Source organism: Epinephelus lanceolatus, chromosome 5 (genome assembly GCF_041903045.1).
Source record: "Epinephelus lanceolatus isolate andai-2023 chromosome 5, ASM4190304v1, whole genome shotgun sequence".
Classification (NCBI taxonomy): domain Eukaryota; kingdom Metazoa; phylum Chordata; class Actinopteri; order Perciformes; family Serranidae; genus Epinephelus; species Epinephelus lanceolatus.
Genome location: NC_135738.1, coordinates 44,344,583 through 44,357,579, shown reverse-complemented (window position 1 = coordinate 44,357,579; position 12,997 = coordinate 44,344,583). Strand labels below are relative to the sequence as shown.

At 40.9% G+C, this 12,997-nt stretch overlaps 1 protein-coding gene across 1 annotated transcript; it reads left to right on the top strand.

The window, feature by feature from the left end:
- The first annotated feature begins 2,235 nt into the window (after positions 1–2,235).
- On the top strand, positions 2,236–12,997 carry LOC117261946 (G1/S-specific cyclin-D1-like). Its single transcript, XM_033634555.2, has 5 exons — positions 2,236–2,819; positions 4,469–4,684; positions 5,126–5,285; positions 9,286–9,434; positions 9,962–12,997. Exons 1-5 carry the CDS (start codon positions 2,616–2,618, stop codon positions 10,121–10,123), a joined length of 891 nt encoding a protein of 296 aa, XP_033490446.1. The 5' UTR covers positions 2,236–2,615; the 3' UTR covers positions 10,124–12,997.

Here is a 12,997-nt window from a genome sequence, read left to right as displayed (position 1 = left end):
TTTAAGGTGTGTTGATTGATTCCTGTCATCTCCTCATGCATTGAGTAACACTACAAGTAAAGGTTCCACCTTAAAAGTTGCTGGCCATTGGCCCAGTGAATGAAGTTATTTTTTCTCAGACTCCAGCTGCTGTGAAAGGCAGCAAAACATCCTTTCATTTTATTGTTACAGTTTATTAATAAAAATCTCCACGATATGAACAGTGGTAACATGAGCCTCAAACCAGCCACATCTCAGCCCTGAGCAGAGTGACTGTCCACTATTGACCAATCAAAGGACTTCAGTGTTCACAGCTCCACCTTTTAGTACCAGATCTGTGTGCTTGGTAACCCAACAGAAGGGTACCAAAAATGGGGACGGTATAGAATGGTTCCATTCGTACCATCCACAACTTTTCGTGGAAATGGAAAAAAAGCGTACCGAACTGAACTGAACCGTATAGTACTGCTTGGTGAACACGGAGCTAAAGATTGTGCTGCGGGGTTAAGTGAACTGTTCATTAAAATCTTTAACCTTTCTCTGTTACAATGCACTGTCTCCACCTGCCTAAAGACGTCCACAATTGTGCCAGTTCCAAAGCAGACTGTCATAACATCCCTCAACGATTACAGACCTGTGGCACTGACATCTGTAATCATGAAGTGCCTGGAGAAACTGGTCCTACAACACATCAAGGCTGCTCTGCCACCCACCCTAGACCCCCACCAATATGTCTATAGAACTAACAGGTCAACAGATGACGCCATCTCCATCACCCTCCACACTATACTGCTCCATCTGGAATAACAAGGGGCGTATCACGGTTGCTGTTTGTGGACTACAGCTCTGCATTTAAAACCATCTTACCCAGCCAACTGGTTTCCAAAATGTCCAACCAGGGTGTAGACCACAACATCTGCCTGTGGATAAAAGACTTCTTGACAAACAGGCCACAGTCAGTCCGGATAGGCACCTAATGTTCCTCCACTCTGACACTTAGCATGGGTTCCCCAAAAGGCTGTGTGGTAAGCCTGTTTCTCTACTCTCTGTACACGCATGAGTGTGTTCCATCCCATAACACCACCACCATAGTTAAATTTGCAGATGACACAACCGTGATGCGGCTGATCACCAAGACAAGAGAAGACAGAGTAGTGCACAGAAAATAACCTTACTAGTCAAGAAGGCACAAAAGGAATGAGGAATAATATGCATAAGCACTTTTTTCCCCATTTTAATTGCATACATTAGCAATGAGTGTATGGTAGCTACAACTGTGTAGAATGTGACCGGAATGGAGGCATTTATTTATTCATTTCTATTACTATTTTATTACTATTTATTACTTGTTTTTATAAATGAGCCCAGTCCTTGAGTGCACCTGAATTTCACTGTATGTTTGTACAGTGACAATGAACTGAATCTAAAATCTAACAAAAGTCACCTAGAGGCCTATGAATCTTATGAAATAGCCCAAACCTGGATCAAGTTTTTCAATGTAATTTCTCATTTCTACAAAAGCTATGAATTTCTATTCACCTTCAGTGTTTTTGGTGGTGTCAGAAATCTTCTTTTCAAAATCTCAGCACACAAAACAGAGATCATTTATGTGGCTGGATATCACTAGATGTAAGTGGAAAAGTAGGTGTTCTTGTAGACTAATGTTAGTGAACCAACCTTAGAAACAGTGTTGGAAAGGTTACTTTTGAAATATAATAAGTTACAGATTACTAGTTACCTGTTTAAAATGTAATTAGTAATGTTTCTGTTTGAATACTTCACCAAAGTAATGTAACCTATTACACTTGATTATGTTTTGATTAATTTTCTATTACATGTTATACTGGGAAATAAAGCTGACAAACGTAGAGAAATAGGTTGAGCCAAAAGAAGACATTCCTGCATGATGAACAGATGCAAAGCAACTGAATGAATGTTATGTTCTGCATATAAGTGTTTTAGTGAATATATGGATGTAACCTTTTTGTAATCATCATCAATCATTTTGAATAGCAACTGTAATTTATTTACATACTATTCCCCAGTAACTGTAACTGATTACAATCATACTTATTTGTGTAGCGGTTCTTCATTGCTCTCATCTTTAGTTAGAATAATGTATACAGCTCCTATTAAAAAAAATATCTTTAACGAGTGATAAGAACGGAAAATGTGCTTTTACTTTGAACTTTTTAGCCGGATATGTCGTCATTATATGGTAATTCACTTGACGCGGACAACTCTTAAAACGGCGCAGCAGCTGGGGGATGTAGGTAAACTCACCGCACATGGACGGTGGGAAGAGAGCAGCCACTCCGGTGTTTCCCCTAAATCTGTCCTGTGCAACAAAGAAAGTAACTCTAAGGCCGACGGAAAAAGAATAAAACACAGTAGGACAACGGAGACAAACAAGGAATTATTTAATTCACTACATTTTACACAACCATTGTAACAGTTACCTGGAGGTATTCTCCCACGAGTCAAAAGAAAGTTGGAAGACGGTTTTTGTCCACAAAATGTGGAGCAGCTTGTGATTTGTCGTCAGCTTACGTTAAGTGGAAGCTAGTTTCAAAGTTTATCAGCACAGTGACACGAAGGCAACAGCTTAAAGAGACACACTGTTCCAGGCACAGTCAATGGAACCCCAGTTATTGTGCTGTGAGGGGGACAGGCCTGCCATCCGGAGGGCCTACCGGGACTCCAACCTGTTGAATGACCGGGTCCTGCATGCTCTGTTGCGAGCAGAAGACAAGTACCTCCCCGCTCCCAACTACTTCAAATGCGTCCAGAGAGAAATAGCTCCGTACATGAGGAGGATAGTGGCTACCTGGATGTTGGAGGTGAGTTAAAGCCAAATACTTGATGTTACGTTTTGTATAATCACCTTCACAGAACTGGAATTTCAGCGTGTCTTTGCTTATCTGCAGAGTTACGTGTTTAAGAGGTCTTTGTGAGTCATTGAAAGCCGCTGGTGAATTCGGCATTCAAGCTACAATAAGTGTAACACTGATTATCAAACACCCTAAGGAGTAGATTCAGACTGCTCAACAGCACCACTGCTGGAAAGGGAAAGAGAGGAGAAAAAGGTGTATTCATCTTGTCCAAAGGTAAACGCAACTGATGCCGAGTTGAAGTTCTAGTCCCATAGACCCAGTAGTGCGAAGACAGGTAACGTTAGTGCAGTCTTGCGGATAAAAATGCAGCAAGTTGGGATTTTAAGCTGTGTTTCTCAATGAAGTTCTGTTTTAAATGGTTGCTATTATTATATAGGTTGACATGGACATGACCGTGGTCCATATCATGTATTTTATAAGTATGATTAGCCTGTTAAGAAGGCAGTAATGACGCTGTCCTGTGCTGAATGGTATTCTTAAATAGTTAATGTAGTTTGAAAGTACCGTAAAGTAGGTACTCAAGGCTTCAGCAGACGCGTTTTTTTTTCTTTTACCTGACAGTAAAACGTATTTCCACTCGCACGTGCCAGTTTAACTAAATAACGTGAAAAGAAAATTGAAAGTCACGGTGGATGCATGACAAAATGTATGGTTTAACGTCTTCAAATATTTAAAAACATTTTTGAAAAATGTTGCGGGCTGCCAGTCTGCAGACCACGCGCTGCCTTTGTGTTAGGGGCTCGTGAGGAACTTCACAGTTCTTACTCTTACAACAGGTCTTACCTTTATCAAGGCTCTATATCGTTTCCACATGCCTAACAGTTACAATCAACATTTCTCTAGCTCTATACAGTTTATACATACAGTTAGTGGGACAGCGACTGTATATGCGCGTGCCTACTTTTCCTTATTGAAGTCTCGTGCTTGTCTTTTTTTTCACCAAGCTGTTCAGCTTCGGTATTTGTGACGCATTGACAAAACGAAACCTCTTATCTGTGAGGTAACACTGCTTCTTGTTCTTTCTGGACGGACTTCTTTTTTTTTTATAAGTGGCTTCCCACTACTGAAAAGACATCTCAAATCACCTTTAGGTGAAACTGCAATATCTGAGTTAAAAAAACAACAACTGTTAATTACTGGAATCAAATGGTGTTGTCTTGAGTCTGTGCCCTTACTTGTGTTTTGTTTTAAAGTTTTCTGTTAATTGCATGAACCCAAGAAAAGCAATACATCCTCACACTAAGGTTGTAACAGTATGAGATTTTCACGTACAATAACTGTCTTAGAAAATATTGCGCTTTCACAGTATCATGGTATTCCAGAATTGTTCTCATTATAAGTCAAAATGACCCTCAAAGGAATTAAAACAGAAGTGTTTTTTTTTTTGGTTGAATTAACGATTTTATTACTATAATTGAAACTCGAAACGATTTTGTCAATGGAAGTCTGTGTTAAAAACTCTCTGAATAGGCACTGAATACGGTGGCCCTTTGCGACTTTAACCAAACTGACAGTGGTAACAGCGAATTATTCTTACAACACTGATGACAAAACAGTGTTCAATGGCAGTATTGTTGTCTGGGTTGTTTGTGTAGGTGTGTGAGGAACAGAAATGTGAGGAGGAGGTTTTCCCTCTGGCTATGAACTACATGGACCGCTTCCTGTCAGTGGAACCCACCAAGAAGAACCACCTGCAGTTACTGGGAGCTGCCTGTATGTTCCTGTCATCCAAACTGAAGGAAACAATCCCACTCACTGCTGAGAAACTCTGCATCTACACAGACAACTCTATCACACCAACCCAGCTGCTGGTAGGCCACCATCACATTAAAACACTGTCTGTCTTAGCGGGGATGCTGTAGTCCAAGTGTAGTCATGAGCAGGCAACATGTTTGATACTATGTGTAGTATCTGGCCTGCATGTCTGTCTGTCTGAATGCTTTTGTTCAGATGGGGATATCTCATCAGCTTACAGCCAGATTGGTATGGATTTGACCAGCACTTAAGTTCAAGACTAAGTATCTTGAAAAAGTGGCTGCCTTGTCAGGAAGTTCACTGTGGACGTTCATGGTTCCCAGAGGAGGATTCCTAATAGTTTTGATGACTCCCAGACCTTTCATGCAGTGCCACCTAAAGCCAAAAATCCCCATAAGTAGACAAAAAACCTCCATCGCCATCTCTGTTAATCCCTGCATCTGTCTGTTGTGATCACACTTGACCCTGTCCTTCTGTCCCTTTCTCTGCCCACACAGCAAATGGAGCTGTTGGTTTTGAACAAGCTGAAGTGGGACCTGGCTTCAGTAACCCCTCTGGACTTCATTGACCACTTTTTGTCTCAGCTGCCTGTCAGGAGAGAGAACAGGCCCATCCTCAGGAAGCACGCTCAGACCTTTGTGGCTCTGTGTGCCACAGGTATGAATGGGACTACTTGATATACATGACTGTCTTTTATAAAAGCAAGTGAAAGTTCTTATTAGATATGTTTTACAAAGACAGTGTCTCTTCAGCTCTTGTTAAGGCCATCTTTATTTGCTGTGCAGTATACTGCACACTATGACAGTCTAACAAATAAGATGCAGCAGATCGACCTTGCAGCAGAAGTACGAAACAAAGCGTTAAAGGAAAAAGGGAAAACACTGAAGGGATAGTTCTTTTTTTTTGAGTGGGGTTGTATTAGCTACTCTTCCATGGTGTATAACTTACAGTAGATGTCAGTCTGCATGCTCCCAATTTGAAGTAGCAGGCTGGAGTCCAACACAGAAGCTCAGCAATCTACTGCTGTGGAAAAGGGTCAGCAAAGAAAAACACATTTTAGCCACCTAAAAAAAGCCTCACCTCAAAAAAATCAATATCAGTTTTGTTTTTTGTGATCAGATTATTATTAGCAACACACACTACAACATACTCATACATCATTGACACACAGTCACCCAGACCAGCCATTCCAACTGTAATTCAGGCTACAAGATGTTTTAAGGTTCACTGAAAGCGACAGCCACATCTCTACTGTCTCTTCTTAAGCCCTGTGCACTCAGGCTGTTAAGCCCCAGATTCACAATATCTAAGTATGCCACACACTGGGGAGAGAGGACGTGGGGAGGCTTCCAACAGGTAACAACCAGTTTCTTCACAGCTGTTTTTTTAGCAGTGTCAAGTCAAAAAAAAAAAAAAAACAATATCAATGTAAGTGTACGCAATATTGAGAGCATTTTTTCTACTTATCCTTTCTGTCAGACAGCATGTTCTGACAGGAACGTCGTTAATGGCTTCAGTTCCCCATCAAAGCCACCAGACTCCATTGAGACCATTTTACCACCACCATTTTAGCACTCTGATCACAGGAGCTATTGGTCTACCACTTCTTCGATCAGTAAGTTTGTAAGTGTCATTGTGTGACTTTTGTGAATCTGAGCTAACCCTTTCAACATCGAAGTCACACAATATAGTGTACATTTAAACTGGTAGTGCTTTTTTTTTTTTTTTTAAGGTGGGACTTTTTTAGGTGGCTAAAATACATTTTGTTACTGACCCCCCCCCCCCCACACACACACACACACACACACAGCAGTACATTGTTTAGCTTCCATCTTGGACTCCAGCCTGCCTCTCCAAACTGTGGTTTATCTGTGCCAACAGACATCTCACTGTCTATGGAAAAGTACCTCATACAACCCCACTTAAACACACAAAAACCATAACTATCCCTTAAAGGAAAGGTGGAATCATATTATATTTGCTCTCTACTGGTTAAGTCCAGTTCATTTTCATTCATAATTGAGAGTTAGAGGACGGCAGTACAGACATGACCAATAATCAGGGGCAGAGTAGCTCTCCCTGCCACTGGGGAGTTGAACAATGCAGAGTGGTCCTCCTCAACAAAGAAGACTGCAATAAAACCCCTCATGCCTAGTTCACACTACACAACTTTAGCCCTGATTTTCCACCTACTGTCTTATGGTGCTCCCTGACAAAAGCCCCAGTTTAGAGGAAAGTGGATGTTGGTTTGGCACTTGCAAATCGGCACTCGAGAGCTGTGTTTGAACTGGTCAAAGATACATGCTGAGAGGCTCACTTATGCAGATATACTCCAGATATGCAACAAGCTAAATATCTGGACCTACAGCCAATGAGAGCACAAGACAAGGGTTGAGAGGAAACCTGGGGAAAGAGGTCGTCTGTAACAGCAGGAACTTTATTGTAAGTGTTGCATTTATAGCCCAGACCAAAGTTGTTGTTGATGCACCTAGAGGAAACAGGCTATAAAGGAAATAGGTTATTTTGTGAACACGCATGCCAACAACAAAAAAAAAATCTGGTCTTAAGGGTTCCTGCAGATCCTTAAACACACTGAATTCATTAAAGTAAAAAGGTCTATAAAGACCTTCATGTTGAGACGTGAGGTAGGATTTTATGAACAGTTTTTTGTTCTGACATTGCATTTAGGGCTAAAACTGAAAATCGTTGTTGCAAATTGTCTGAATCGAAACGTCGCCATATAACTATATACAGTGTACTGTATTTGGCACAGAAGATTTTTAGTGTGGTACAACGCGTTTACTCAGCAGACAACTTGCGTGGAGAAGACACGTTAAAATCTTACATCCATGCTCAGAGTACAGGATGTGATTTGATTGAGCGTATTGCAGAATGATGAATGAGAGAGAAATAATGAGAGGAGAAGAGACAGGCCAGAGAAAACGAGAGAGAGTGTTCAAAGTTTGGGATCATTTTAAGCTGAAAGCACCAAATCTACACTGTGCGTCTTTATTAAAACCAAACTAGCTTGCCACAATAGCCTTTTGTCAATACTTCAGCACCTAAATAGAAAGCATCCGGTCCACAGAGTGGATCTGACACAAGGTAACATTAATGTTAGCTTCCCTCTGGGCTGCCAGCACCTGGAGCTCCATGCTCATCCACCAGTGTTGTGTCTGTCAAAATTCTGCCGGATGACTGCAAACTCTGAGCCCCTTGCTAGTGGGTGAGCGTGGAGCTCCAGGCAGCGTGGAGGGAAGACAAACACCATTCATCTGCACCAACTGCCCACACTTTGATGACACAAATCTGTTTGAAAAATGATGTTTAAAATTAATATGGTGGCTGGTTCAGCTTTCACAAATGGACGACAGCATTTTAATTTCTGTTTATTTAATTTATGTTTTGTTTTTGTTGTGTGGTTTTGTTTTGTTTTTTGGCAAAACTGAGCTAACTTAGACATAACCACTGAAAATAAAATGCTACAGTTTGTGAAAGCCTGAGCTTCATTCATGTTTTTACTGTGATAGTCACACGCACCAGTACCTCAAACATCAAAATGTCAGGTGCTGTAGGTAGAAACTGGAGCCTAATTATTGTTATGGCATTGCTGAAACCAGTAAATGGGAACGTATGCGGTTTTTATAACTCAGTGTGATGGGAATCTAGGCAGTGGAGCTCCATGTGCAGAGTAAGAAACACAAAATCTCTATGTAAAATTGCCAACAAACGTAGGTGCTTCTGTTCCACCCTCGTCTATGCCACAAGCCAAAAAAGTAATGTTTATGTAAGAATAAATATTTAGGCAAAATTGTTCCTTACCCCAAGTAATGTCAGTTTAGTTATGTTTTTACCCTTCAATTTCTGTCATTGTAAAATTGGTTAAATTGAAGTCAGAGTGGCATTAAAAAGTCTTAAATCTAACTTGTCTTAAGCTGTAGGAATCCTGCTGTCTTGTGCGTGGTGTGACATAATTTCCTGTGTAACAATAACTAGCAAGTGTATTTGTGACAAAATGCAGACATACCTCCTAGATTCCTCCTGGTGAAAGATCTTGCAGTATGTGACCCCCTGTCGCTGGGCAGTCATGTAGTGTGAAAACCAGGATGACTTCAAGACTGTTGATTACAAGCCAGCAAGTTGTGTAGTGTGAACAGGACAGCAACTTGGATATTTTATGGTGTAAACTGGGCAAAATTTGACACAGCTCTGAAGAACATATGAAAAATCAACAAAAAAAACAATTAGTTTCTTAAAAAAAAAATTTAATTCTCCATGGACTCTTGTATTATATAACTGGGCCATCAGGATTTTTACCTTTACGCCACTGTTACCTATCAAACAACAACAAACATCAAACAGCTACTGCTGCTGGTTAATATTTCCATAATACTTTAGTGAGGGGAACATTAAAAGGAAATTTCAGCATTTATGTTGCTCCAGCTGGACTTAGTGGATCTTATTTCATTTTCTAACCAGTACCTTAAACGAATTCCTCCCACTAACGCAGCCTTATGTGTTGTTCTAACGCAGAGTTTTTTTCAGTTTGAATCCTCACTGAAACAGCTTTGACTCTGTGACTTTGGTCCTCTTCTACTGCCACTCCCTATTTAAAATGTGCCGTATCAACATTAAGTCCTATTTTGATGCTCCACAGATGTTAAATTTATTGCTAGCCCTCCGTCGATGGTGGCAGCAGGCAGCATGGTGGCAGCAGTGGAGGGTCTACAGATGAGAATGGTGGGCAATGCCATGATGTCTCAGAAACTGACGGAGCACCTGGCACAGACCATCAGGAGTGACCCGGTGGGTACATCCATTTCCATGTTCATGACAGTACCCAGTACACATACACATACAGTACGTTTACATGCATATTTAAGTTGAGCAATGGTTATAGCTCGGCTAGGCCATTTCATTGGACTCCTTGTCCCAGTATACAAGCACAGGAGGGGAATCGATTTATTGACTCAAGTATGTCCGACTTTGCTAGGATAGGTGGCAATATGCCCCCTTTCTGTCTGTTACGATTGGACCTTTTTCTGGTTTGACCTATTACTTCACAGACCAAAATAATCGACAAACAAGTTAGACAAGTCTGATTGACTGTATACATGCAGGAGTAATTAGACTCCCAATTGCATTTTCTGGGTGTGTTCGATTTAGTATGATTTCAGTCGAACTAACATGTTGACATGTATTTTGAAAGTCTGGTTTTAGTTGGACTAACACGATAAATGGATTTTCTCTAATGTCATGTAAACATACCGATTGACACTCAGTGAACTAAGATAACCACTGATTTCAAACTAACCTGGACTCTCTCCCTACAGGACTGTCTCAGGTCTTGTCAGGAGCAAATCGAGTCACTGCTGGAAACCAGTCTCAGACAGGCACAACAACCGCAACACTCAGTTACCATGGAAACTAAGAACATCAGTGAGGGGCAGGACCTCTCAACTACACCCACAGATGTCCGGGACATAAACATCTGAGTGTTGTCAGTCATGTTGCTGGGTGAGAAAAGAGAAGCAGGTTGGACTGATAAAGTGGATGGTCATCTTTCACAAATACAAAAACACACATGGTTATGTTTAACATGATGTGGTGTGTATTGTGGAGCGCTAACAAGTAAAGGGACTCAACAGTGTATCAGAACTGTTCATATCAAGTCCAGTATGAACTATGGCGAGGATCAGCATGCGATGTGGACACGTCACATCCAAGACATTGACACCTTAAGACTGGAATTCAGCTACCACTGACGGAATAGCTGAAAGAGTAATGTCTGTCAAGTGGGGTTTCTTACCTGTGGGTATGTGCCCACCAAGGTGTTGTTGCCTCCTCCCAAAGTGAAACTGTGTAGCCTCAGAGACTGAAACTAACTGGTACGTTCAGACGTCCCTGGTCCTGTATTTATCAAACGCTTAAGAATTACATTAAGAATGCAGAAAAGTAATTTGCTGTAAGTGAAGAATAAGACAGATTTATCAAGCAATCTACACCTGCTGATGGTGAAGTGCTGAAGCAGACTTTAAGAGCAGCTTTCAAGTGATGAAATGGAAACAACGCATCCCATTAAATATGCATTTGGAGATAACAGTTCACCGTAGCAGGAAACAGGAAACAGTCTCCTACAACAAGCTTATTCTATATTATGTTTTTCCTTCATATTAGATGTTATACATATTACCTATACTGCATTATACAGCCATTTTAAAACATGTTTAAGAAGGGTTGAGCCAATTTAAGAGGCCTTTCTTAAATTTAGGAGCATGTTTAAGCCATATTATAAAAAATAGGTTAAATTTTAAGTTTGAAACTATGAGTAAAAGGGATGGAGGTTTCCATTTATGTATCACTTTCAGCAGTTTGATAAACACAGGCCCTGGTCAAGATGGAAAGTAAAGCCCTGTTTCCACCAAACACTTTCAGTACTGTACATCTGGAACCAAAAGTAACCCTTCAGACATGGCACCTAGATCCCTTTAGCGTTTCCACCACAAACAGTACCCTTGTTGTCACTCACTGCTCTGTCTAGCACTCACTGTATTACCACATCACTGGTGACACAGAGGGAAGTCTGCCCCCTTATCGTCCACAGAATGGGGTTGCACGTCGAACAAAATCAAACAGGCTGCAGTGTCTCCATGGGATATCTAGAAAAAACAGGTGTGTGCATTTAGTCCCTCTCCGTTTGGTAGCAGGCAAGCGCAGGGGTTTAGTGTTGCTGGAGCCCACATGAGCAATGCTCTGCAGCGCTTTTTTTCCCCTCCAAGTGAGGATAAGAATAAGTGCCGTTCACATAATGCGGTTGAATTAAATGTATATTTAAACGCCATATTCATATATGTAAAACTTGCCACGGTATGAACATTGGTTACATAAGCCTCAAAACAAGCTACAACTCAGCCCTGAGCAAAAGTGACTGTCTGCTATCGCGTTTCTAGTGCCACCTGTTAGTACCAGATCTGTGTGCTAGGCACCCCAACAGAAGGGTGACCAAAAATGGGGATGGTGGGGCGTTGGTGGCTTAGTGGTAGAGCAGGCACCCCATGTACAAGGCTGTTGCCGCAGCGGCCCACGTTCGAGTCCAGCCTGTGGCCCTTTGCTGCATGTCTCTCCCTCGCTCTCTCTCTCCCCCCTTCACGCTTCACTGTCCTGTCGTTTAAAGGCAAAAAAAAAATGCCCTAAAAAATATCTTTGAAAAAAAAAAAATGGGGATGATAAGGAACAGTTGGTACCATCCTCAACTTTTCACAGAGGAAACGGAAAACATTCATACTGAACTGAATTGAACCGTATCGTACTGCTTGGTGGAAATGGGGCTTAAGAAGTTGATCACCAGACAGTTGCCCTCTCACGGACAACAAAATGGTAACAACCAAACAAACAAAAAAGTGTGATATAATTTACATCATGATGGAGAACTGGCAAAAATGAACAATTGTAACCACATAACATGGTCTGTAACTGTGAGGTTTAGGTCCCTGAATTGACACCCGAAAAAGGATATGGTTGTGTGGTTGTGTTAAGTGGAAGGTGTTATAAACTGCCAAACTGAAACCACTGTTCTAATGGGATGCTGTGTAGTGTGTATCTTACGCCACCAGAGGGAAGTCAGACATTTGGGATGTAGTAGCCATCAAACTGCAGTGTTATCTGAATAAGAGCAAGGATCTCTGACATCAAGGTCATTAGCCATGTGGCAACACGTCACATTGCATTTCCTGTGTGCATCAGGAGCAAAACAGGCACAGTATCTGTCCACAGCATATCAATGGTTTTACATGGTTACAGTTATGGAAGACTGTAATGAGATAAGAAACCTATTGTTTTCCACACAAGCAAAAATTGGAAAATGCAATAATACTTCCTGTCTTTTTCTGGGTGTTGTCTCTGATTACTTAACTAATAATGAACTGTTTATCAAACAGGACAATTTTTTAACTACACACAGCAGGTTTTTCTGTCTAGGAAAAAGGGACAAAGCTGTACTCATGAACTAAAGTAAGATATCAAGTGTACTACTTTATTTTGCTTCTTATATTTATTATTCCTGTCACTTGACTTTACAGCTTAAAGTTGAGTTGTTCTAAAAGAGAAGAAAGTCTCTGTGAATTCAGCTGCTCTGTTAACATTGCCACACAGTGGTTCTTGAAGGTACTAATGTTTTGCTTCTTGAATAGAGAAGCCACAACAAATTGATGTACCTTTTATAGTGGTATGATCAACTTTTTATTTTTTATTTTTTTTAGGGTTTTGCCCTCGTGATATAAGCTTGTATCAGGTTAAGCCCTATGTTGGTGCTTTCTATGTCTGTCTAAGGACAGAGTGTAAAAATGAATTAAAGGAAAACTTATAACATT

Excerpts from the sequence above, each read along its gene's own strand:
- LOC117261946 (XM_033634555.2), top strand. The coding sequence starts at position 2,616 with ATGGAACCCCAGTTATTGTGCTGTGAGGGGGACAGGCCTGCCATCCGG. Across the intron at positions 2,820-4,468 it reads TGGCTACCTGGATGTTGGAG|GTGTGTGAGGAACAGAAATG; the intron begins GTGAGTTAAAGC and ends TTGTTTGTGTAG. Across the intron at positions 4,685-5,125 it reads TCACACCAACCCAGCTGCTG|CAAATGGAGCTGTTGGTTTT; the intron begins GTAGGCCACCAT and ends CTGCCCACACAG.